This window comes from Mauremys reevesii, linkage group 2, assembly GCF_016161935.1.
Source record: "Mauremys reevesii isolate NIE-2019 linkage group 2, ASM1616193v1, whole genome shotgun sequence".
In the NCBI taxonomy this organism is placed as follows: Eukaryota; Metazoa; Chordata; order Testudines; family Geoemydidae; genus Mauremys; species Mauremys reevesii.
Genome location: NC_052624.1, coordinates 152941815 through 152969667, shown reverse-complemented (window position 1 = coordinate 152969667; position 27853 = coordinate 152941815). Strand labels below are relative to the sequence as shown.

Below are 27853 nucleotides of genomic sequence, written 5' to 3'. Positions count from 1 at the left end.
AGGGTTGCCAGAGCTGAACAGTTGCATGTAAAGATTTTCCCCCCATCCTCCCCAGGCCCATTAGCGATCTCGATCCCTTAGACATCCTCCCCATTTTCACTGAGGGAGATAGTGTGTATTTTAATGGTCGGCACTTTACGGTTCCCCCGAGCGACGCTCCTTGATGTGCCAGTACAGCAGCATGTCCTGAGGAAACCTTTGCTCTTCACTTTGGCTCTGGTGCAGCTGGACTTGTCTTTAGAGATTGCACTTTTTGTAGACATGCTTTGCATGGTGGAGAAAATCTTCCACTCGCAGACCCCATTGGACTTGGAAATCCTATAGAAGGTTTCCCCCGATCCTACAGGGATACGGACAACATCCTTGGCACCGTCCATACTGGGGCTAGCTGGCTGGTTCAGATTGAAGCTAAGGGAATGCTTGTTGGCTGCTTTCTTTCTTGTGAAACACTGGGCTCGTAGGACATTTTGGAACGCTTTTTTAAACTCTTGACTCGAGCATGGGTAGATGATCGGGTTGATGCAGCTGTTCAAATACCCGAGCCAAAACGTTATTTTAAAAACCGTTTCTGAGGGCTTGAGTGCAGGAAAGAAAACGCCTGGAATGGAAAATACAGGGAGTGTTAAGACAAAACTGGTGAGAAATTGCAGATAGTCAACGTGTAAGAGAGATAACAATGAAAACAACAAAGTTCATGACTTTTGGATGCTCCGACAACAGACATCCCTCCTGGGGAAGAGAACATTTCAGAACGTATGGTGCTCTACAATTACATAGACGTAATAACTGTTCCAGGGGAACCTATCTGTTCAGTTACAAATGAAGCAGTAATTTCATATTTTAGGTTCTACAGAGTCCATAGTCTGGTGAAATGAGGTGACAAAGGGAAATTACTTCCTCCTAGGAGCTAAAGCACCAGGCTGCTCAGATAAGCAAGGAGACAACTTAACAGGATTTGAAATGGCCAGGGAATCATCACCTCTGGGATCCCAGCAAATGGAAAGCCCAATGATCCCTTTCAGATAGGAATTTTTAAAGGATCCTAATGGACCTGGATGCCTCCCTCACTTAGGATCCTTCAAAAATCCCAGCCTACAGATTTTTATGCGTCATGCGCCTAATCCAAAATTCACAGAAGCCAATGGAAAGGCTCTCATTGATTGCAATGAGCATGGATCAGGCCCTGGAGCAATTGCTGTATAAACCATAGGAGTTTCAAAACATCTTTACTATCCTGCAGTGAGAGTGCTTAGCAGTGGTTAACTGAAGTTGCTAGAACTGTAAGGATGTTTCACATGGAGCTAATTAAAAAGGGAAGGGAAAGGTGGCTCAAAGCCAAAACAGGCTGATGCTTTGTTCAACTATCGTCAGCTACAGGGAACAATGATTGTCAATGAAAAGGCCGTATCATTTTTAAAGGGATCACATGACCACTCTCCCTCTGCTTAATAACAGTGAGCTCCAGCTTGCCTGCAACGTGAGCAAATGTATAGATATGTGTGCAAGACCTAAAAATCTCCCTCCTTGATTAACACGCTGATAAAAAAAAATGCAGTTGTTCAATTATTGTATTGATTTTTAAGAAAACCTTCTCCTGTCAAAGAAAGCAGCCAGCCGTTCAGGGCACGCTCTGTCCCCACAGATTTACAAAAGCCACAAAGCATGCCAGCAATTTGTTTTTGACTAATAGTATGGTACATCTATTGTAATGAACTGGCTTGTGTGGATACCTACCCCTGCCATTTTCCAGGCTGGAATGTGTATCATAAACTCTGTACTACAAACACCTACTAAATACTTTCCGTTAGCTTAAGTGCCGGGGGCTGTGTGGTCTATCCCAGCTGTTGTTATGAGGCTGTGAATGGTGATGGAGGAGGACAGTTGTGTAGTCTCTAAATGACCAGGGAGTTATGCTATTTTCATTGCATTTCACTACATTCCTCTAATCTTTGATACTCGGGTCTTTGGCAAAGGCAGTCTTTTCACCTTCTTGTAAAAGGATACAACGAGCAACTCTCCCAAACACACTTAAAGTAAGAATTTTCTGCTAACTTTTGCATTTTTTAAAGATGTGCTGAAAGATTAAAGATTAAAGATTCCTACTAGAGCTGTTCAAAATTTTTAAAATGGCCATAAATTCAGATTTTTGACTGATGCCACATCTACTCCTTCAAAAAAGTCACCACTTTTTTTTTTTTAAGTTATTTGGTCAGCGGTAGCGCTGGATACATTTTTTGATTTTCATTTTTTTTGTTGAAATTAAAAGAAAACAGTAAAAAGGGTTTATGAAATTAGTGATTTTTTTAAAACTGTTTTTTCAACCAGCTTGACATAGAATCATAGAAATGCCAGGCTGGAAGGGACCTTGAAAAGTCATCAAGTCCAGCCCCCTGCGCTGAGGCAGAACAATGTAAACCTAGACCATCCCTGACAGGTGTTTTTGTCCAGCTTGTTCTTAAAACCTTCCAATAATGGGGATCCCACAACCTCCTTTGGAAGCCTGCTCCAGTGCTTAACTACCCTGATAATTAGAAAGATTTTTCCGAATATCTACCCTAAATCTCCTTTGCTGCAGCATAAGCCCATTACTTCTTATCCTACCTTCCAGTAGATATGGAGAACAATTGATCATAGTCCTTTTTATAACAGCCCTTAACGTATTTGAAGACTATCAGAGCTCTCCTCAGCCTTATTTAAAGACTAAACATGCCCAGTTTTTTAAATTCTTCCCCATAGATCAGGTTTTCTAAACCTTTTATCATTTTTTAGCTCTCCTCTGGACTCTCAAATCTGTCCACATCTTTCCTAAAGTGTGGTGCCCAGGACTGGACACAATTCTCCAACTGACGCTTGGTGCTTGTAGAATAAAATTCACTCGTGGGCAGAGGCCCAGCACAATGCCTATGCACCCGGTATGTGCCACTGAAGCAAAGTGACTAAAAGTATTGCTAGCATGTGTGGTATTCTTCTGTTCTGAGGATGTAAGTGGTGCATAGGCCTCAGACTGGCCTGCTACATGACTGTACATTTCACCCATAAATTTGAGTTATAGTAAGAAAGCTTACTGACATTATTCAAATGATGCTTGTAACATGAAGAGAAGCCTGTGCCTAAGGGATTTGCTGAATCAGGGCCATAATGACCAAAATATAGAAACACCGCTAGGATACCAAAGATGTAACACTGATGCTTTTGGAGAATTGTTTACAAAGCTGCTGTTAGTGGTCCCAGAATAACACTAGAAATTCGCCTGTAATAAGATCCCACAATTCCCTAGCTCAGATGTTCAAGTTTCTTGGAAATGAAAACAGTGCTGTCTGGTTGTGAATGAAACAGAAAACTGGATTCCATGCTGTCAAAATATTGCCTGTTCTGGGGGCCCATGGTAAATAAAAAAGCCTGTAGGACCACTTTCTGCTGCAGATCGACCATTGCATTAAATCCGTAACAGGTTTTTGAGGGAAAGGGCATTCATTATTATGCTTCCAAAGTACTTGCCTCCAATAATGTGACCTTATCATGCCAAAATCAGTGATTACTTTGGACAATATAGCTTGGATATAAACATAATCCCAAATTCCCAGAAAACACAATTTGCTTGTTTGGGTCTTTACAGCCAAGATTTTGATCAATAGTTCTTTTAACATTGACATATCCCCACGCCCAGCCCCTGTGAAATCATAAACATGCCGAGATTGATAGGGATATTGTAGTACTTATTTACACAACACATGAAGTTTGCCAGTAAACAAGCATTCATCATTTTTATTCTCCAAAATCATACAAACAACAATACTGTTAGAGACATGGGCCTGAACGAAGACAAAAGATCTCAAATTCTAACTGAATGTTGGGGAAGTTCAGATCACCCCCAGACCTCTGTGTGCCCAACCAAACCCCCAAGCTGAAGAAGTTTGGATGTGGATCCTAACTTCATTGCATTAATGCTTCTCTGCTCTTGAACCATGCCAGAAAGCAGTTCCTGAACTTTCCAGTGTTTCAGTCTGGTCTCAGGGGAGCCTAAGATGAGGTGACTTTTGAAAATGTAGGGGAATTTATGGATTCATCTGTAGGAGCTGAACTCAACTGCTTCTGGATACATGTTCAATCTGAAACTTAGAAAATTCAGAAAAGTTATTTAAGTTGCATGCACTGAAGAGTTTTTCTGGGTGAATGTGTGTGTGAGACAGTATCAGGATATTGCCTAAACCAGGCACACACATGATGAGAATGAATAATGACTCTCATTCTGCTTCTGCTGAATGCAATCCCTACTGTCAAATGCAAAGTGATGTCTACCCACAATAACACAAACCCTCACTTTCTGAGCTGAAATGATGGGCACAGGAAGTATGTTGGGGGCAAGTGAGGAATGTGGCCGGAGTGCAGTGTAATCTAGTAATCTTCAGTTGGTGCAAGGTCCCTTAGGGACCACAGCCAATTGGTGCAAATTACAGCAGCCACTAGGCTGCTCTAAGATGCCCCAGGGCTAGGACTGGGGCAGCATATGAGAGAGTTGTAGCTGATTCCCTGACAGTCAGGTTAGGCACAGCAGAGAACCTTGCTCTTTATTTTCAAACAGGTAGACGTCTGGCTGTGGATCACAATTGCTACTAGTGCATTGCACATTACAGTCATTTTCCTATGTGAATGTGCCTTTTTTGATTGAAAATAGTTAAAAATACCTTTCCTATTCAATGCAATACTGATAATATTTTAATTCTTTACCAAATGAATCATCCAAACTGTTGTACAAAAGAAATCAGATCCGTATTTCATGATTTTTTCTTCGTGACTACTCCAGAAATTTCTTAATATACAAAGTCTATTTCCCTGTAATAACAAAATGCCCTACAGCTGTCCATTATCTCGCTGAAAGATTCTGTTTGGTTGGGAATTTCAAAAGAACCTAAGGAGACCAAGATGCCCCAATTCCACTGAATTATTCTGACATCAGTTTGTCCATTCCTTTCCCGTTTTGTTTCAATGGAAAAGGTAAATGAAATCCAAGTCCAGGAAGTGCTCTATTAAGCCAAATGTAGTAGTGGGTGAAAAAAAATTCTTGTTTGCTGTGCCTTTTGGCTCATTTTAAATGGAACGCTAACACTCTGCCAAAGACTGTTAAAAATAGAAAATAGCCAGCGTCAAAGCCAGGCTCCTGCTTTTCTGGGTGGGTGGGGAGATTTGTAGGCTAATTTATTAATATAACCTTTTTGGTTGATCAGTGTAGCGATTTCCTATCTTGGAACAGCACATTGTACATGAAAAGGACATTGAGTAGCTTTAACAGTAAACATGGGTTGCCATCTGTAGAAGCCACCGTCTTCCTTTCTTAACTCTTCCATTCCCATGGTAAATGCAACTTGCACATTTTAGACAAAATTATGCTTTCACATACATCAGCTGGGCCAGGCATCAATGAAGCTTTGCAGATTTACACCAACTGGAGATCTGGTATGTCTACTTCAGTGGTGTTGCACAGGCATCATTTACATCAGGGCAAAGTGAATGTAAAATTCTTCCAAATCAAAATAGTAGCATTTTGCACCCTCTTTACACCAGTGTAAATGGCTTGCACGAGGGCAGAGCACTGGTAAACTGGGCTGAGGATACTTACATTCTAAACCACTGTGTGGTCTGGGCAAGATATTTTAAGCTGTGTCTCATCTGTATAATGGACATAATAAAGACTGTTGGTGTAATTAGCGTTTGTGTAGTGCTTTGTAGCTATAAAATGTTAGTCTCGTGCTGCAGGACTTGAAGCCAGAACTTTACTCACCCCAAAGCTAGAGATATATTTTGATCCAAAGCTTTAGATTGTCCCGTTACCAAGATCTATGCTGATGTTCATGTCCATGTCTAGTTACTATTATTACACCTCAGCTAATACAGGCAGAAGCCCTAAGGTCCCTCGTGATGTCAACTGACATGAGTGACAGGAGAATGCTATGTTTTTATGTATCTTCTACCGACAGAAAGACTTTTTATTTATCTTTCATCCATGAGTTTCAAAGCACTTTACAGACATTAATGAATGAACCCTCATAAGACCCCTATGAGATAAATATTATTTCCACTGTATTGCTAGGGAAGCTAAAGTACACAGAGTTTAGGTGAATATTCCCAGTTACGCACAAAATCTGGAATTGAACCCAGATCTACAGGTTCCCCATCCTATGCCTTCATCACAAAACCATCCTCCACACAGCACTTACAAATCTTACATTCTGCAGTGTGATTTTACCAGTTCACGAGTCTGTCACTGTATTTGCACCCACCTGCTATGTGAAACAAGGAGAAATATGCCAAGTGTGATGTATGACATCCTTTGGCACTGTAGTGTGCTCAAACCAGTGAAGGGTAATGAAGTGCAAAAACAGTATAATTTTTATTCTGCACCAAGTGAAGGCTTGACATGACTAATGTAATCTCCTGCCACGATTCCGCTGTACTGTCTGCCCTTGAAAGAGTGAATCAAAATCACATTGCTTGGAAAAAGCTAGACCGGAACCCCACTGACTATGGCACTTATTTGATGACTTATATAAACTTATTACCAATAAATATAAAGGCTCGATCCTCTGTCCAAAAATAGCACCATAAATATGAGAAATGAACACACAGAGTTTTCAAAGACTATAACAACACTGGCTCTTGTTCCATAATGCTACAGTGTAAGAATCATGAATGCAAATATATAGGATTTTGGTTGAAAAGCATAATTTACAAAACAATACGATATGCAGTGTACGTACGCATCCTTTAAAAAACAACCCAGAGAAACATTCTAGTCTGTCAGAAAATACTGTTTTGTTCAAACCAAAACTTTCTGTGGAAAGTGTCATTTTGGTAAAATGTTCAGTAAAAAAGCGAATCATTTTAATAACGTAGAAGCGCTCCATTTAGACATTTTTAGTACACAATGTTAATTTAGAAATGACTTTTCATTTTGAAATTTAATTTCATATGATAAAAACATTAAAAATTAAATAAGCCTACATTGAAACTAAATGTTTTGATTTTAATCAAAACAAGATGTTTTAACTGACCTAAAATGTTAAGTTTCCAAAATTCACCACCATCCCCTGAACAAAAATATATTCAGAAATGGTGGAATGTCTCACAAAACAAGAAATTCCAGTTCCTGCTCAGCTCTGAAAATTTGGAGTTGTTCAATGAGATATGAAACCAAGGTTTCATTATTTACTTGGTGTTGGTCCTGCTTTGAGCAGGGGGTTGGATTAGATGACCTCCTGAGGTCTCTTCCAACCCTGATATTCTATGATTCTATGATTATTTCTAGTCATTGTAGAGCCATGGTATATTTTGCAACAATAAATGTGTTAGCCCTGATATACTGCACAAACACCAATACAGGGCAATTACATTCTGCCTATTATACTCTCCCAGCAGTTTCAACGGGTTCTGCAGTAGTTATCAACATCTTCCATGCCATGACACTTCTCCACATCCCTACGCTCCCTTCCCATCTAGCTGAATGGGTAGGGCAGGGTGACACCAGTGGAGTTCATGACCCCTAGGTTGAGAACCCACTGGATCTGATATTTTTTTTTCCAGTCCTTTAATATTTTGTAGAGTCACTGTATGCATTTAAATAGACAATGTGTTTAAGACCAGAGGTGGATGCATTCAGTGCTGAATGGAAATTATCTTTAACTGGTGGTGTTAAGACTTGTCTTAAGGTATTTCATTCAGAGCATTTGAAGGCATAACAAGAACCAATGGCTGGAAGATAAAGCAAGACAAATTCAAGTTAGAAATAGAGTAAAAGCTTTGTTATCTGGCATGCTGGGGGTATGGGAGGTGCCGGTTAATCAAAAATTCTGGTTAGCTAAGACTTAACAATGGAATACCAATTTTCAAAGAAATAGATTACAATAAAATGAATAAAGTATAAAATCGTATACAGGTACTCATCAATCCAGTAGTAGTACTGCACTGCAGAGTGGTTGGTTTCTTGAAGCACTTAGGTGTATACAGGGAAAGTTTTCTATACATTAGGTTATCTTATGACACTTCAGGTCACCCAGATCACTAAAACTACACTTAAGACTAAAACAATTTAATCTTTCTTTGATGATTCAGAAGGCACTTCAGGATCTTGCAGTGCCTCAGAATCATCATTATCAACATCAATTATCATTGTCAATGTGGAAGGTGTAGAAGGCTGGGCTGAATCTGTAATGGCCCTATGACGCCCCCGGAAGCTGCTTTTTTGAATAAATCCATGATACCAGCTTGCTTGCTTACTTGTCCTCTGCCTCTTTTGCATAAACATAGACAGGGGCGGCTCTAGGAATTTGGCCGCCCCAAGCATGGCGGCATGCAGCAGGGGGCGCGCTGCCGGTCGCCGGTCCCGCGGCTCTGGGGGACCTCTTGCAGACGTGTCTGCGGAGGGTGTGCTGGTCCCGCGGCTCCGGTGGAGCATCCACAGGCATGCCTGCGGGAGGTCCACCCGAGCCGCGGGACCACCGAACCCTCTGCAGTCATGCCTGTGGGAGGTCCACCCAAGCCGCGGGACCAGCGAACCCTCCGCAGTCATGCCTGCAGAAGGTCCACTGGTCCCGCGGCTCCGGTGGACCTCCCGCAGGCATGACTGCAGAAGGTCCGCTGGAGCCACCTGCCGCCCTGCTGGCAAAATGCCGCCCCAAGCGCGCGCTTGGCGCGCTGGGGTCTGGAGCCGGCCCTGAACATAGAGTGCAGAATGCGTAATTGCATAACCTCCTGGGCTGTATACTAGTCCCAGTTACTAGACTGAAGATTTGTATTGGGAGATATCAGAAATGCCAGTTAATAGAGCTTTCCAGTTGGTAAAGTGCCGGATAACACAGCTTTTACTGTAATACTCTTTTTTAACAATGAGGATGATTAATCATTGAACAAAACAACACTTGATGTCTTCAGATCAAGACAGACTGCCTTTCTGGAAGATACACTTTAGCAAAACACAAATTAATGGGCTGAATACTGGGGTTATAATCTTCTCTTTATCCCAGGGCATCTTTGTAGACACAGGGAACAATACAGTGTCACCATTCATTTCTGTCAATGGCTTGTTCATCCATTAAACCCAACCTGGCCTGTTCCTATGTACAATGCCATGCCATCTAGCTGGTGGTCAGTGGTAACTGTGTGAAATTCTCTGGCCTGCATTATACAGGAGGTCAGACTAAATGATCTAATGGCCCTTTCTGCCTGTAAAAACTGAATCCATGAAACAATTTTGGATAATAAATGAATTAGTAAAAATCAAAGTCTGCTTAAAGATAATTCACAGAGAGAAAAAAAAAAGAGTGTTAAATAAATTATTCACTTTGAATTGTTCATCTACTTTCCTCCTCACCATCTGGTTAATGACTTATTTCCCCATACTGCGGCTGCTACTGCTTAGCATATGTGAGTGTTCGACAGTGCACTTGCAATGTTTCCTAGCAGAGCCAAAGGATGGGAGAAGAAGCAAGCAGGGAGTTAAGAAAGGATAACTGCTACAAAAATACTTTGGGTTCTGTCGAACTCTGTGCATAGAACAAGATACAATTTGAGCATCAGCAGAGCAAGCTTCTTGTCACTGTGCCACAACCCTATTCTGGATGGATCATCTTCCCTAGAGGTGAGGAGGGAGTTCAGAGTCCACATTCATCCACTCTGTTGTGTCTGCCAATTAGTCACAATTTTGATTTGAACATTTCGCCAACTAGCAGCCTGGACTGAGAATGCTAATTTGTTTGACATAGGCCGGCAAAAAAACCTGTCAGTATCTACCATTTTTCAAGTGAATTCTGACATAGATTGGATCACAACCAGCAATCAAGCCATGAAAGGCTTTATATCTCATAATTAATCCAATTCAATCTAATCCTCATGGACTCTTATGTTTTAGCTAGTATTTCTTTTGCAGAAGTAAAAGGTTAAATTCTGGTAAACACCATTGTTAATTTCATAGAATAATGGAATATCAGGGTTGGAAGGGACCTCAGGAGGTCATCTAGTCCAACCCCCTACTCAAAGCAGGACCAATTCCCAACTAAATCATCCCAGCCAGGGCTTTGTCAAGCCTGACCTTAAAAACCTAAGAAAGGAGATTCCACCACCTCCCTAGGTAACCCATTTCCTTTCTTCTTAGAGAGTTATTTACATCTGTACAAAGGGAGTGAAAAAATGTTACCAAAACAGAATTCTCCATTCACACCAGTTGTGTTTTACACCCACTCTGAACTCACTTTTCAAGTGTGTAAATGACTATATAAAGTACAAGGCACTAGAGAATAAGGCTATAAGCTTTTCCATGTGCATAGCATACTGTTATACCAAAATTCCCTCCAGGTAGTGCTGACAACCAGGAAAAAAAGATTAACTCAGCTTTTAATTCCTATGCATTGTAGATTGGTTAAATGATCCTTGGTTTATGTTTTGCATTCTAACATAAGTTTTATTAAGAGAGTCATTAGCATGATTCAGTCTCCTCTTGTTCAGAAATAAAATGTGTTATTAGTGTTGTCAGTTCTTTAATTTGCTTTCCAGATTAAACGTTTCCCATCATTTACCCCTCCTCCTTCTATCCCCCAATGTGTGAGGATTTTGTGTTTCCCAATGTAAGCTTTTATTTTTATGTTTGCCAACTTTGTTTTCTGGAGCCAACAACTGTACATTTTCCACATCCTGCTGCTGATTAAATGCCAAGACAGGCGCAAAGGCACTCTCTGATTTCTCTGTAAATCAATTACTTAGGAGTTATGGAGTTGCTTGATTACAGTGTATTCAAACATCAGTACTGATGTCAAGTATGGATGTGTTAATGGAAAGCACCTGGCATATGGAGTCCCCAACCTGTACAGGTTTCTGGCCTTCCATATTATTTAATATAGTGGTATCCTACTCCACATTATAGGAAGCAGCATGAGGTTAGTAACCCTTAAGTCTTTGTGTCCTCAGGACCTTTGTAGGAATGGTATATTGGTGAATGTTCTGAAATCACGTAGAGGACTACGAATCAGGGATGTTAGACAATGTCATTTACAAGGTTATGTTCCTCACTTCGTTTCTTCCATATGTGTGTTCAAAGTCCAGTGGTGGAGTAAGAGCACAGGGATGATCTAAGGAACAAGCAGTAACCTGTGAAATATTCATGCTTGTGTAGAAATATTAGGGCTTATATTCTCTGTAAAATGCAGTGACGAGTGGGAGATAATCACCTACACACAAATGGTCACATTCCATCCAGTAAAGAGCAGTGCTTCATAAGCACATTCTGAGATGACAGAAACAAATGAGGCTTATTATTAAGTGTTATTTGATGAGGGGGTTGCATATGAAGGTGCCTGAGGGCTCCAGTGGAAATACAAATTAAAACAAATTAAAAAGCATGAAGACAGAAGGCTGAGCAGCAGACATTCCCTCAGGCAGATTGGTCCTGTATTATCTATGGCATTCTGGACCTAAAGTGAGGCAGCTTGCAAGATGGAGCTCACCAAACATGGTTAAACCCATTTTTGCCCTTGCTTCCAAGCTTGGAGTTTGCCCTGGATTTTATTCCACCTGACCACTCCCTACCTACACGTTTCCTTATTCTCAGGTCAAATAGAAAATATGCCATGGAAATATATATATATATATATCTTACTTCTTCAGAGTGATCACAGCTGTTCTCTGTACTTTTACTGCCCTGAAGCACGTCTCACCCAGCACTCCTCTATGGAAAGAATCTTTAGTGGGAACAAATATAGGATCAAATAAGCTTTGAAAAGTAGGAAATGCTCCAGATTTTTGTAGCACTAAATTAATGTACCTAATACAGAAGGGCGGTTTATTTCTTAACACCAATGGGCATGCAGAATGGAGAAACCTCAGTGCCTATGAACCCTCTTCCAGGATTCTGGAATGTTTTGGATAAGTTGCTCATTCTTATTCCCCTTCCAATTCTTTGCACTTCTTAAATCGGCTGGAATTGGAAATGCAAAATAGCAAGAGAAAAGTTGCTCTCCTGCACCAGACTTTGAATTCAAGGATCGCTAGACCATGCAGTAGAACTCAGAGGGGCCGATTCCGACCACCGGCAGCCAAGCTCCCCTCACCTCCTGCCCCACCTCACCTCCATCTCCTCTCCTGAGCGTGCCGTGTCCCCGCTCCTCCGACTACCTCCCAGTACTTGCTGCCACCAAACAGCTGTAGCAAGCTCTGGGAGGAAGCAGGGAGGAGCTGGAATGTGGCACACTCAGGGGAGGAGGCGGGGCCAGGGCAGGGATTTAGGGAAGGAGTCGAATAGGAGCAGGGAGAGGGCGGAGTTGGGGAGGGGACTTTGGGGAAGGGGTTAGAATGGTGGTGGGAGGGGGTGGAGTCAGGGTGGGGCCAGAGGCAGAGGGGGTCGGGCACCCACCAGCGCCAGTAGAAGTCGGCGCCTATGGTAGAACTCACCTGTTTCCCCGCCGCTTTTGCAGGGGAAGGCAACTGATGGATTGGATTGATTGAGGGCAGGAGGCTGGGATGGATGTTGGAATTGGGAAATATTTATTACGATCTACAGGTATCCCAGTATCTGGGTGCTCTGTTTGAAATTTTTAAGGGGTATTTTATGTTATGTGTTATGATGTGTCCAGTTACAATAAGTGCCAGTTACATACATAAAATAAATATTTCTGGCATAAGAAACAAACACCAAATATCACATATGCAAGCCAGTAACTGCCAGATTTGCAGTCCAGATCTGCAGACTCAGAATGTTCAGCTAAACACTTGGAGCCAAATTCTGCTCTCAGTTACATCATTGTAAATCTGGAGCAACTGATAGATCGACTTCATTATTGATAAAATTAAAAAAACAAACAAACAAAAAAACTAAACAAAAAACCTGGTTGCAATGAAATTACTTGGGATACCAATACTGCAACCCTTGTGATTCTATCATGCTGTTTATGTTTTCCCTAAAGGCCCCAGCTCTTGGAGTCATGTGACTAAGGGAGAATCCCAGCTTTGATTAAAAAAGTAGCCTTCGTGGTTTCAGAAAAAAAACTCGAAAATATGAATTCTAAAGGTTCAAAACCCAGAAGGCAAACAAAGAGCCCAACATTTATTTTAAAAAAATCTCATTTCCAAGCCACTAGATTTTTGAACATTTGGGGTTGGTAATACTGGGATTCACATCCTAGTGCAAATGAATAAAATATGTCCCTTAAACTTTTGAACTGAACCCAAACTTTTGTGGATCATCCATTCCCACCTCTTGATGCATAATGCATAAAAAGCACTCTGACATCTTTTTGAGTGGAAAATGACATTCCTCCTGGCTCATGTACTCTAGGGGCATAAGAGTGGTGACTTGAAATCATTCCTGTAGAAGACAAGAACATTTTAATGGGGAGGGAAAGCCTCCCATTTGACAGGTAAATCATCCAGGAAAGCTGTACATGCAGAGCTTAAGTCACTACCATGTAAAAGGCAAATGTTTAAAAATCTCTTCTTTCATTTTTAGGTCAAACTGGCTGGAATATGACTCGGGGGACCCAGGTCTAAATTCCACAGGTGAAATCCAGGCCCCTTTGAAGTCAAAGGGACTTTTGCTGTTGTGTTCAATGTGGCCAGGATTTCATCCAGAAACCAACAAGGACTTTGCAGTCCATGTCTTTGGCAGATTACCCTTGTGTTGAAGAAACACTCCAAAGAGATATTCCAGCTGCCGTTCTTCTCGGTTTATTTTCTTTATATTCAACGGCTCCACACTCATGCACGTGTACCCTCCAGATCTTGTTGTATACAAATGAGCTTCAGCTCACTGACCTGCTGCCACCCTGCTCTGCTACCGTGCTTCTTTGTCATTATGGAACATGCTAAGATGCTAATAGAGGGAGTCTCGCTCCAAATGCTGTCCCTGGGGCCCACATGTAATATATTCTGACCTCAACACCATTTAGGGCTGGATAGTCTTAGCCTTTATTCTGCTGTGCAGAGGATCAAGGGGGCGTCAGGTCTCCTCCTTTCTTCTCTGCACAGCCCTGCTTAGATTGTGACTTCTGCCAGGCTGGGGGAGAGTACAGGCTACTTGCAGAGCAGGGAGTAACTGGCAAGCCAGAGGGGTGGAGAGGGACATGGAGTGGGGGGACCCTTGGCTCCACCAGGTTAGTTGTTGGTCAGAGCAGATGGCAGGATATACAGGAGAGAGGGGGCTGTTGCATGAAAAGGGGCAAAGTACTTCACTCCTTCCCTGGTGCAAACAGGGAGCAGAGGAAAAAGTCCCATGTTGTTCTCTGGTTGCTCTTGGGGTGGAGCAGCTACACGCCACCCCATAGTCAGCAACTAACTAAAGAGGCAGTAAAGGACAGGTGGCTTCAGCACATAACACTCTGATTAACCCAGCTAGCTCCTTGATGACCACTTTATACTAGGGTTGTCCTACTGCAAAGAAAAACGATGCTTGCACATAAATGACTAGCCACCCAGCCCTATTACTCAACCCTTGTGACTCCTTTATTCCACTCTGCGCACTCGCTGAGTCACATCTGACACTCGATTGTCAGCTCTGAGCAGCCAGGCTTACATTATGTGTCTTTATTTTCTCGGGCAAATTCCGAGCACGGTCCTGGGCACTGCCTCGTTAAATAATAATTGCAATTATTAATAATTATATTCCCCACGAATCCTTCTACTTGAGGTCGTTGAATAATTCCACCAGAATTTAATTTAATCAGGAATCTCAGTTTATGACAGTAACGCTGAGAGGCCACAACTGAGATAGGATCATTGTACAATCATCAACACACTGAGCGACAGTCCCTGTCCCGAAGAGATTCCAATCTAAATAGCCAGAACAGATACATAAGATACTATTCAACATCAAAAAGGGTAATAGAATCTGGCGTTAAATTGATAGTGCTTATAAGGCAGAAGGCTTTCATGATATGATATAGTATATTTCAGAAGAAGAAGAGGCTCCTATGGTATTTTATAGAACAGGAATAAAATATAAACCAAGCACACCGATGTCACCGCTGCTAGTCATTTTATGACTTCCTGCAAGCTTTGGCAGTAATTGTTTTCTATGTTGGGTTTGGATTCTTATTATATGACAGCCAAGTTCTCCTGACAACCATCATAAATTTCAAAACGGGGAAACAGCCTTTTCCTAGCACAGAGCCTATGGGAATAGAGTGATCGCACGAGCTGGGTGAAACTTTCTCATAATGAAACCTCAAAGCAGGTAAAACGTGCTGTGGCTTGTCTTACTCAGAATTGGAGTCAATATATTGAATGAGCGTGAGCCCCTGTTCAAGTGAACTTGGGTGACTTCCACTCAAACAAAGCGCAGCAGTTTCAGTCGAGTATCACTCCTCGGGAAACTTCAAGAAAGTGGAGCCTAGGGACGTGAAATGAGAATAAAGGTTCACATTAACTTCTAATCTCAAGCCATCATGTTTTCTTCACAGCTGCACTTATATTTGTCCCATGCTGTCAGTTAAACTAGCAGTAACGATGACGGCTTTTAATGCTGATCCGTGCCATGTAGTTAAGATAGCCCATGAATTTAAAAGAGAACTAGATAAACTCATGGAGGTTAAGTCCATTAATGGCTATTAGCCGGATGGGTAAGGAATGGTGTCCCTAGCCTCTGTTTGTCAGAGGGTGGAGATGGATGGCAGGAGAGAGATCACTTGATCATTACCTGTTAGGTTCACTCCCTCTGGGACACCTGGCATTGGTCACTGTCAGTAGACAGGATACTGGGCTGGATGGACCTTTGGTCTGACCCAGTATGGCCTTTCTTATGTCTGGGACACAGGAAATGTGGGTTCAAATCCCTGCCTTGCCAAAGACTTCTTGTGTGACCTTAGTTAAGTCACTTAGGGCCAGAACATTAAAGGTATTTAAGCAACTAATTCCAATTAAAATCAATGGGCGTTGGGTGCCTAAATTCCTTTGAATGTCTGGCCCTTCCTCATTCAGTGCCTTAGTTCCCCCTCTGTGAAACAGGGATAACAGCACTTCCCTACCACACAGGCTCTTGTGAGGATAAATACATTGAAAATTGTGAGATGCTCAGATACCATGGTGGTGGAGGGTGACAAGTGCAATAGACAGCTGGATCTGCAACACAAGTGAAACTATTTGGAGCACAGAATCGGTTTTGCCAAAAAATGTCGACACCGTCTGAATTTTTCATCTCAACCCAGGCCCAATTCCAAACGGCAACATTCCAAAAGTCTCAGATTGGAAATGTTGTACATATTTGATGCGGAAAAAAGACACAAAACCCGTTAGACAGCACTTTGTGGCAAAGGAAAATGCGAGGACACTGAAATTACATGAAACAAAAGAGTAATTAAGGAAAAGTTTCCAGACCACTCCACCACCCAAATAGATGGGATAGAACCCTCATGCAAGGATTTTGGGAGTTCCATACTGTGATAGACCCAGGCCAGTTGGGAACAGCAGAGTAGTAGAAGGGAGATATACTGGCCACTGGATAAGCAGTTTTCTGTTCCCTGACTGACCAGAGCAGGGGCTGCTCCAGGCTAATGAGAACACCTGACTCCAATTAACCTGCTAAGTGTAAAAAAAGACTGTTAAGCACCTGACTCTAATTAAGGCCCCTCTGATGCTATAAAAGGGCTCACTCCAGTCAGGCCAAAGGGAGCCAGGGAGCCAGAGGAGAGGAAGTGCGTGTGAGGGAGGAACTGGAAGCGAGAGGCATGCAAGAAGCTGAGAGTGAGTAGGCACACTGCTGGAGGACTGAGAAGTACAAGTATTATCAGACACCAGGAGGAAGGTCCGGTGGTGAGGACAAAGAAGGTGTTTGGAGGAGGCCATGGGGAAGTAGCCCAGGGAGTTGTAGCTGTTGTACAGCTGTTACAGGAGGCACTCTAGACAGCTGCAATCCACAGGGCCCTGGGCTGGAACCCGGAGTAGAGAGCGGGCCTGGGTTCCCCCCAAACCTCCCAACTCCTGATCAAACACAGGAGGAATTGACCTGGACTGTGGCTTCTACCAGAGGGGAAGGTCTCTGGGCTGTTTCCCGACCCACAGGGTGAATCTGTGAGGTGAGCAAATCCACCAATAAGTGCTGGACCCACCAAGGTAGAGGAGGAACTTTGTCACAACACCTAATATTTAGTTTAGCACCTACATTAAGTTGTTGTTATTATTATTATTAACGATAATATCCAGCTCTTATATGGTGCTTTTCATTCATAGACCTCAAAGCACTTTACTAAGAAGGTCAGTATCATTATCTCCATTTTACAGATGGAAAAACTGTGGCACAGAGTGGGCTGTGGCATGACCAAGGTTATTGGAGGAGCCAGAAATAGAATACAAGTCTTTTGAAACCCAGTCCAGTGCTACACTGCCCCAATTAAAATAAATGGCTGTTTCTGTTCTTTATTCCTTTCTTCATTGTCATTGATTTTCTTGCTGTGAATTCATGAGAATGAGAGATTTGCTATTTAGATACATTCCTAAATCACCTTAGGATTTCACAGTGGAAAAAAATGTGGAAAAATCTTAGTGTTCAGTTTTCAGCCTTTATTATTCCCCCCCCCCACCCTTGTTATTACTGTCCATGAGTACATGGGAAGGCAGTGTGCTCGGGGGACTGGGAGTCGGGACTGTTGCATTCTGTCCCTGGCTGTACTGCTGACTCGCTGTGATATGTTGTTCTAGTCATGTTACCGCACTGTGCCTCAGTTTCCCCATCTGCAAAGTCGGAACAACCACCCTTACCTCACAAAAGGACTCAGTGGGTCCTTCCATTCAGAGGGCTTTGGGATTCTGGGATAAAAGGCACAATATGCTGCATCAGTGCAAAGTGTCATGATCATAAAATAAAGGCCTTCTTGTGGAGCATCTAGCATTTGCCAGTCTTGGGGAGAGATCGCAGATTAGCTGGGCCCATTAATCTCTTATGGCATGGCAACTGCCACTGACTTGCTGGTTATGCCATGCAAGGTGGATGAATTGCCAGCTTCATGCCTCTTGGTGTTTCCCTTTGTGCAAAGTCATAACACTTGGTTTATGTGCCTCTTGAGGACCCTGAACATCCTGTTTCAATTGCTCCCAGTGCCTTTGGCTGTTTGCATTATTCCAAAATCGTACTTCCAGGCTCCACCCATCAGGTCACCAATGCCCAGATGTACTTGGTGGGTAGGACGCAGGCCTAATGGCAAAGACGTGGTGTAAACTGCAAGGCAGCAGGGGCACTGGCAGGAAACCAGACTAGTTCCCTACCCCCCAGTCATGTGATCCGTGTGAGTCTATTGAGGAATAGCCAACTAAGAGAGAGGGTGGGGGTTCTTGGTCCTGCTTGCCGGGGAGGGAGCTCTGTAGCAAAACATGCCAGCAGACACTAGTCCGCCTGGAAAGAGTCAGTTTAAAACAGGTTATGGTGAACTGTGCCTTAGGGAGCAGCTGGCCTTGTGCGTCTCTGCTGTTGTGTGGTGTTGGTCTAAATTCTAAGGAATAAAGTCATGTTATGTTGCAACCTTCCAGCAAGAGCATCTATGTTTGTATCTATGTATGCTCTGAACCTAATCTGGGCCAGAGATTCCCATTACAGAGTGTGAGTGGCAATGGAGTAGAGTAAGTAGGTGGGGTGAAAGGTAAGGGATGGGCAGCTGAATTAACAGATTTCCAAACTTTAAGGCTCGCCAAAAATTGCTCCCGAGGGACAGGATTCTCCCACGTGACAGAACCAGATCAAATTTCCGATATTCCTGTTTAAAGAGAAATATCAAGCCAGGCCCAATGGGTGGATTTCTCTCTTGTAGCACAGGTGGGAAGAATTGTTTTCGGCATGGCCTTTGGGAATTCCATTCTGTGAGTCCATTGGCCTCTCTGTGAAATGGCCAAAGAGAGGGGGAAGCCTGCAAAGGCCCTAATCTGCAGCTTTGAGGGACACAATGAGTTATAACATATTCAGCCAAAGCAAACCCCAAAGAAAAATATGACCATCCACAAATCCGTCCCCATCTCTGACTTTGTGGCTGTCACTACACCCCTCCCTCTGGCTACTTGTGACATCCCATCAACAGCACAGACCGCACTTGGCTTCTCATGCTCCAGAAGGAAGCAGTTGAAGATTTAGCTCTAGTGACATTTGCAAACGGGTTGTCCTCTTGGGCTTCGGACACGACAACAACAAAACAGTAATTAGAATCCTGCTGCAGAGAGGCATGTAGGCAGCACTTGATGGTTCCCTCCAAAGTATTTGTGCCAGTTCCCAAGATTAATTTACTACTATGTTACAGACACAAATACTCCCTTGGGTATCCTCCGCTCTGTTTGCTGTGTCCTAAGAACAAGGAAGGATTAGTGATAAACAGGGCTCTCCTGGGGAAACTTCCTTCCAGCATAGCGCTCTGTCCCCACGATCGTGTCCATCCTCAGCCTCCTGGATGGACTCTAGTTTTTCTCCCATTCCTGAGTCCTTGAGGCAACAATTATGTCCCAGTAAATACAGTCCAGCCTTCTACAGTAGGTGTTCAATCAGTTGTGCTGGTCTGCTTCTGTGGAGCTAGTTCCCAAGGATCCCAACTTAGTCTGTAACTAAGGAGCCTCCCCATCCTACTGTGACCCCCTTCCTGAGAGGTTCTGTGTTATCGCTTTGCCTGAGGAGAGCCTGAGATATCTCTCAATAGCTCCCACCAGAGGGAGGCTTCTAGAGACTGCTATGAATTACCGCCCCCCAGCATTCTCCAGCCCCGCAGCAAGGTTTGACATACCAAAGTGTGATCCCCTGCTTTGCACCATCTCCAGACTGGTTACACCACAGCTGTGAACACATCAAACCTTCCTCCGTTTCTAGAACCTAACTCAAGCTCTCATATTTTGAGATATTCCTACATTTCCCTTGCAGTTTCTGGCAGAGACAAACAGGAGGAGGAACCCGCTGTGAGGCTGGCTGTTCTGATGGCATGCCCGTTCAGAAGCAGATGCAGAAATGCTGCACAGTCTGCCAGGAAACCCGTTCTTCTGAGATTTCTGGCTCAGCTGTACAATTTCAGTCAGTTCTGATAAGCATCCAGATTTGTATGTGGTCATCTGAACCAAGCTCTGGCGGAATGAAATTCACCTGTTGTGATCTAGAATTGTTAATTCTAACTCCAGAACAGAACTACATTAGCTATTGCCCATAGAGTCTAAGGCCAGAAAGGACCACTCTGATCGTCTAGGTTGATCTCCTGCGTAACACAGGCCAGAGAACTTCCCCCAAAACAATTCCTGGAGCTGATTTTTTAGAAAAACATCCCATCTTGATTTAAAAACGTGTCAGTAATGAGAATTCACCATGGCCCTTGGTGTTCAAGTGCTTAATTATCCTCACTGTTAAAAATATATGCCTTATTTTCAGTCTGAATTTGTCTAGCTTCAGCTTCCACCCAGTGGATCATGTTAGACTTTTTGGCTAATAAATTGAAGAGACCAACATCAAATATTTTCAAATATTTAAGAGCAAAAATGATCAGTGCTACTTTGCACTTCTACAGTACTTTCTATCCAGGGGGCTCAAAGTACCTGAACAAAACATGAAGCCTCTGCAACGCAGGGAATTATGATCCTATTTTACAGATGGGGAAATTGAGACACACGGATGTTAAGAAATTGGCCCAGATTTATGTAAAGAAGGGTACGGCAGAACTGGGAAGAGAATCCAGATCTCCAGACTCCTCGTCCTGTGCTGTAGTGACAAGACTGTCTTTCCTTAATTAGGCTCTGCATTTTTGTTTATGTAAATCAATGCACATTCCATAATCCCTTGCTAATTAATATACAACCCGCACTCATCGCATCCATTTGAATTGAATGCCAGAATGTTGCCACATCATCAGCTTGTCAATTGCAGACCAATCATGGTGTGGAGGGGGCAGGGTATTCAAAGCATTTAAAGCTGTTGTCAGCACCCAGCAGGATTGTAATGGAGGTAAACAACATGGGGAAGCTAAAGCAACTCTGGTAGGTGCAATGTAAGTGACTAACCGCAGGGGAAGGGCGAGAACGGCTGGGATTAGAGAGGCTGTGCTGTCCAGGGGAGGAAGGTCAGTGGGAAACTTTGCACTGAGAGACGGCATGTGAGAGCACACCACCAGCCTGGGCAGTGAAAAGCTTCTTCCTAGCCAGGTCCTGTGAAGGAATGGATCATAACTGTCCTTGGAGAGGTAGCTGTTCTCACGGTAATTTCTAATCAGGAGCAGACTCAAGTCCATGCCAGTGGAAAGGCAGAGTGTGAAAATATTGCAGGGTTTCTAAGAGGGAAAAAGCAAACCATTCAAAGGCAGACATTGCCCGCCCTCCACCTCATATCCCTACCCACTCCCCCCAATAATGCTGGACTGCAGCTTTAAACCCCAGCTTGCATTGTGGGGGGAGGTGCAACAGGAGCTGGGAATTCTGGCTGACTCAGCTCAGATTCTTCTGTGAGCTCCAGGACAGCACATGATGGGAGCTGCAGCCCCACCACAGGGTGCAAGGTGGATTTCCATGCCTGCCTGGGCTCACTGGGTGAGCTCATAGAGTAGCTAATGCTAGAGCCTCAAAGCAGACTCTTTGGGGTGAAACATGGAGGAAGATTCTTTGATCCTGGTTCTCCCCCCATTTATGCCATCACAACCCAGATGCAATCTGGCCCATTAGAAAGAAGTGGCCCATGCAGCCCCACTACAGACTCACAATGAATGTGTTAGGATCATGGCTGAAGACTAACATGGACATTGTTCTTCCATCCTTCACAACCAAATGTGGACACCATAAACATTAAGGTTTGAAGGCTGTCCTCAGTCACTCCTGTGCAGTGACATTCACTGGGGAGCACAGATGAAGCCAGGCAGAATTTCTCCAAAATGGGTCAATTCCGGCACTGGGGTCAGAGTTTTTCCAAGGACTTAAGCAGTTCAAAAAAAGGTGCAAATATCACATAAAGGGCATTTGTACCATCAAACTCTAGTTTCCCTTGTGGCAGAGAAGAGACAGGATAGATAATAATAGAAACCATTTGTAGAGGTTGCTGCTGGACACAGACAAAGTACCTTGTGGTTCTTCCTGGTTCCAGATTAAATTTAGCTTGTGCTGCTGAGAGACAATCCCCACTTGGGTCTCCCTTAGTCCTGGCCTGGACTAAGCAACCATGGAAAGGGAAACCATTCTGCTGCGGGTCACTGGGCACATGCATCCCAGGAAAAGCTGAGAGTTGTCCGGGAAGGGGGTGTGCAAACCTCAACAGTGGAGCTGACTGGAATATTTTTGACAATTTTGTTTTCCAGACCTGCTGTTTTCATCAAAGCGGAAATGTTTTGTGGAGACACATTGATTTTGATGAGGTTTTTGCTGGCAAGGTTTCCGAGGTCCAGGATGAACTCTCTGGTCAATTTGAGAGGCAGAGACAGAAAGAGCAAGTGGATTCAGAAAAACTGACCTTTTTGCGTAGAAAATGAACAGCTTTTGACACTATCCCCCTTTGACCAAAACATTCAAAAGGGGATTTTTTTTTGTTCCAATGTGTAATGCATGTTTTTTCCCCAAACCTCTGAAGCTCTCACCTAACAGAATTGTTGTTTTCCAGCCAGCTCTATTGAACAGCATCCCAACCAAGCCAGAAGGGGGTAAAATGGTCTTAACACCTATCGGGCAGCTGTCTATTCTGGGAATAAAGCTCCAAAAAGCTCAGCCTAAAATGAAAGAGTGCCCATGCAGTGGAAGAGCCTCAGGAAAGGTTGGGAGGGCATTACCTACCCTGATTTTCAACCAACCCCTCCTGATTGTCACCTATATGTGTTAATTTCACCTAGAGGATTGTCCAGCACTCTCCATTCAGAGGCTGGTCTTGAACTACTTTGGAGGGCTCACTCCGCCTAAGGTATTTGAGAGGGCACATGGCAACTTGTGGTTGATGAAATGGTCTACCTGTCGCTCACAAGAACATGCTCCCGCAATGTAAAGCCTGGGTCTGTTTAAATTCCTGTGTACACCCTGCGAGCAGGCATGCAAGTGGAATGTCTACACTGGTCCTGCGAGTGTCCCTCTTCCAGTCCAGGCACAGGTAATTGATACAGACACTGTTGTTATGGACACATTGGTCACTAACGCGGAGAGAAGAAAGCTTCCCCCTTGCATCTCTGCACCTATCATTGATCAGTCACTGAACAGCATGTCGTGCAGGTTGCTGTATGCCTTCCTTGTAATCCTGTTCTGATTGCTGACTCTCAGCTTTGCTTTGCACCCTACCTGGACTGTCTGAACCAGGCTGACGTGCACTTTACACAGCAGCTAGGGAATCTAGCACCACACCACTAGGCTTCCCCAGACATGCTCTCATTATGTCCAGAGACTTGCTGTACTCTCCTAACTATACCTTGCCTTTGACAATGATAATAGATTTGTGGACCCCAACTTGCACTGAGCTATCTACATGGGAACAGACACCTCCATTGACGTTGTTTAGCAGTTCTTCATATAGTTGTTTTATTCCATAAAGGGCAAGATTACAATAAGTTTCAAGGGTCTGTTGTTGATTCTCTTTCTTTTGGATATTCAATATTTTAAATTTGCATATCCTGCTAAAGGGATCAGCATTGCATTTATTTTCTCACAAACTTCACAACATCACTAATCAAGTATCAGGGGGTAGTCATGTTAGTCAGTATCCACAAAAACAACAAGGAGTCCGGTGGCTCCTTAAAGATTAACAGATTTCATGGGTAAAAACCAAAGAAGTGGGTTTTTTACCCACGAAAGCTTATGCCCAAAGAAATCTGTTAGTCTTTAAGGCAACATCACTAATATGGGCTTTCACTGATGGTTACTTCCACATCCCTCCAAGGGGTATTTCGAGGATTATTCTGATTATTATATGGTTGCATAATACCTCAAAGGTTTCAAATAGAATTGGTTGGGAAATGTTTTTATTATAATTATTTGTATCACAGTAATGCCCAGGAGCCCAGTCATGGACCATGACTCCATGGTGTTAGGTGCTGTACAAACTGTGGAATTTCAAAACTTTTCATGGAATGGAATTCTTATTTTCTAGCCAGCACTGTTGAGACCCTGGAGCTCCCATTAACTTCAACTAGCATTATTAATGCTCAGCATTTCTGAAATCTGGCTTCTGGGTTCTATGCTTGACTCTGCCATTAACCACCTTTGCGATCTTGAGCAAGTCACTTTCCCTCACTGGGCCACAGTTTTCCCATCTGCAAAATGGGGATAATGATGCTTGCAAAGGGCATTGTAATCTATGGATGAAAAGCCGTGTATAAAAAAGCTAAGCATTATGGGGCTGTGATACAAAGTAGGTAGGAAAACAGCCTGGATCAAGACGTAACAGTGGTTTTGCATAATATATGTCTCTTAGTGCTACATTTCTGTTTAGCACTCTTTTTTCTTTTAACAAAAAGGACAAACAGATTTTTGGAAAAACTTATAATGTGATTCTAAAATAACAGAGAAACTATGTGAAGATAGGGAGACTAACCTTAGGAAACTTTTCTTATAAGGGATCAAAGCTTCAAAGTTCAGTTTTGAATAAAGAAGTTTTCTTCAACTTAAACCAAATGGATCAACAGCAGCAGCTCTGTGTGGGCAGCCAGATTTGCGGATTTTTTTTTTTTTTTTACCAAAGTGTGCGTCATGTGCTCTCAAACCCTTTTTGGGTATGTTTGGGACATCTTGGCAACAAACATTCCAACAGAATGACACTCAGAGCAGAAAGAGCCAGTCCTCCCGGGGCTTTTTCTTATGCAATGTCTAAGTCTTTCCCCAGTATTGACCAGCATTTCAGATGACAGAATTAGATAGACTCTGCAGTCATTGATATTCATGAGACAATAACAGCTAAAGGATTTAGTGAAATATTATGTTGGAATCCTATAGAAGTGAATTGAAAATGGTCACCTTTCTAAGTTTAAAAAAACAACAACAACAAAAAAAACCCCTTTCCCTTGGAATTTGATTGAGAATTATATCCCTATCGAGAGTCCTATAGAATGGCACAAAGCAGCTATAGACAAAAGGAGATCATTTTCCATTTCACTCTGTAGGTTTTTAGGGTAATTTCCATAAGATGCTGTAGAGCCTTATTAGTTTCATGCTTCTGAAATCGCAGAAGGCTTTCCCGTAAGGGCACAATTTCAAAGCTCTTGTTTAAGCTTTTTCTGGCAAAAATTGGCTGCTGCAAAGAGATTAGCTTGCCAATGGTTAGGATGATTTAACTAGTTTGGACAAGAACTGATTTAATAACCGCAGCTTATAAACTATAGCCTGGTTTTCTTTCATATGTGTTTTGCTTGTATCCCCAAAATAGAGGGGTAAAAAAGCTCTGCCGGCATCTAAAACAGTAATTCATGTGGAATCCTGGATTTTATTGCAGTTGGTAATTCTCTATTAAAATCATTTTCTCTAAACAAACCTTCCAATGCTGAAGTTTGAACTTAGCAGCTAAATCTGTAACAACAGAAACACTGATACGTAGAATTGATTCCCAACACCTACCTGGCCCTTGGATTTAAAAACCACAATAAACATAACCATGAACATAACCCACTAGAATTTGAGTGGTTCATTCTTTTTTCCATTGGGTCTGCTAATCCAGCTATTACCTACACCACACTCTTGTGCTACATCATAAACATTGTTAAAATACAGAGTACGTTTTTTTTTTAAAGGGATGCATTAAAACTTTGAAACTGTATGTCATTCCATTTGCAACTAGCAAACAGTTGAGTTAATCGCTCTTTTCAAAGAGAAATATATTTGCAGTCGCTCTCTGGCTTTTTTTTTTAAAAAGGTCACCTTTGCAACAAAATATAGAGAAGCTAAAATATTTATTTTGCAATAAAGACCTAATCCAAAACCCACTGAAGTCAATGGCAGCCTTTCCATTGGTTTCAGTGGCTTTGGATCAAGTCCTAAAGGGCAGATGATCAAGAGCTCAATTCTCATTTAGGCACCAAGGTAAATTGCCAGGTTTTCAACAGATCTCAGCACTTTGGTTGCTTGTTGAGTGCTTAGCTCTGGAAAATCTGTCCATACATGTCACAATGGGAGCACTATGGAAAATCCGGACCTGATTGTGGGTACTGAGCAACTGAAAGTCTGGTCCCTTAGCTCCTTTGAAAATCCGGCTGTAAATTTGCAAAGAGATACATTGGTGTTGAAGTTAACGATGCTTGTGTCCTTTACGCCAGCTAAGGATTTGGCTCATAATGTCTGTAGAGCTGGCCAGAGGACAACAATTCCATTTGGTGGAGGAATTCAAAACTGACTTTCTTCCAAATTGTCACAAAACCCGACATGTGTAACATGCTCTGCAAAGGAAAAATCTGATTGTGTTTTAATTTTTTATTTCAGCTCAATAAAAATGTTTTGTTTCAGTTTCCACTTTTTACAAATGTATAATAAAAAATTGAAACAAACCATCCTTTCAAAATGAAAAATCAAAAACTGTTTCATTCCAATAATGTCAAAACGAGATTCTTCAACACTGTGGGAAAAAAACTTCCCCCCTGAGATTTTACTAAACAAATTATTGGTGAAATTGACATGATTTTGAGACATGTTTCAGTTTTGATGGAACTGCATTTTCCAATGGAAAATGGTTCTGTCTAAGTTTTGTGGACCGGCTCTAACCCATAGCAAGGCAAAAAAGAGATTCCCCTACCCCCCCAGAAGTTATTATAAAAGGTTAAGGTGTTTTGCTTTACTTACCAATAGGCATGACTATAAAGAAAGGAAGCCAGCACAGTATGAAGCACCCCACCACTATTCCCAGGGTCTTGGCTGCTTTCTTTTCCCTGGAGAACTTCAGGAGACGCACTGAGAAGTGCGTTTTGTTCTTTGTGCAGGATGTAGATCTGCTCTGTACCGAGGTGTTTTTGCGATGGATCCGGAGGGTCACCTCTTCAGAATGAGATTTCTCCGTTTTCAAGCCAGAAGTCAGGCCTTTGCTTTCCCTTTTGGCCACCACATACACTCTACAGTACATCACCAAGATGATGATCAAGGGGAGATAGAAGGAGCCAAAAGCAGAGAACAATACGTAGCCAGGCTCTTCAGTGATTTGACAGATGGTCTCATCTTCTGGAGCTGGCTCCTTCCAGCCAAAGAGCGGTCCAATGGAGATCACCAGAGACAAAGCCCAGACACTTAGCAGAGCCAGGAGTCCCCTCTTTTCTGTCACTATAGCTGGATATCTCAGTGGGTAGCTCACCCCAATGTATCTGTCTATAGAGATGATACATAGGCTCATGATGGAAGCCGTGCAGCATAGGACATCGACAGCTGCCCAGATGTTGCAGAAGATCCTCCCAAAGACCCAGTAGCCCAAAATCTCAAAGATTGCTGAAAAAGGCAGGACAGTGGAAGTTAAGAGGAAGTCCGCAACAGCCAGGTTGATTATGTAGTAATGGGTGACACTCTGAAGGTGTCTGTGGCAGGCTACTGAGAGGATAACCAGAATATTACCCAGCACTCCAAAAATAATCAGCCCCCCTAAAATTACCCCTAATAATATGGCCTTAAAATTGTTCACTATCCCCACAGTCTGGGTGCAATTTGAACAGTCAGAGGAATTTCCAGGGAGGAAAACCATTGTCGTTGGCAGATAAAGTTCATCCAACTCTTGTGCTCCACTTGACTTTCTACTGCTTAACGTGCTGAGATCAACTCTTTGAAGGTTTTGCAGGCAACATTTGCCCAGCTCTGTTGGTAAAAGGTCTTATAATTATTAATAATAACAACAATAATAATGACTTAGAAACACAAAACCAGGATAAGTAACCGATCCAGAAACATATTGGAAAAGCCATAAAATTTTCTCTAAGCTTCTGCTCTTCTGGTTGCTTTTGACAGCTAATTAGCA

General features: G+C 42.8%; 1 protein-coding gene across 1 annotated transcript; it reads right to left on the bottom strand.

Annotated features, from left to right (window-relative positions):
• ADRA1A (adrenoceptor alpha 1A) lies at positions 1–27655 on the bottom strand. Its single transcript, XM_039521709.1, has 2 exons — positions 26701–27655; positions 1–598 (listed from the first exon to the last, which is right to left on the bottom strand). The coding sequence occupies exons 1-2, from the start codon at positions 27581–27583 to the stop codon at positions 78–80; spliced, it is 1404 nt and encodes a 467-aa protein (XP_039377643.1). The 5' UTR covers positions 27584–27655; the 3' UTR covers positions 1–77.
• Between the last annotated feature and the right edge of the window lie 198 nt (positions 27656–27853).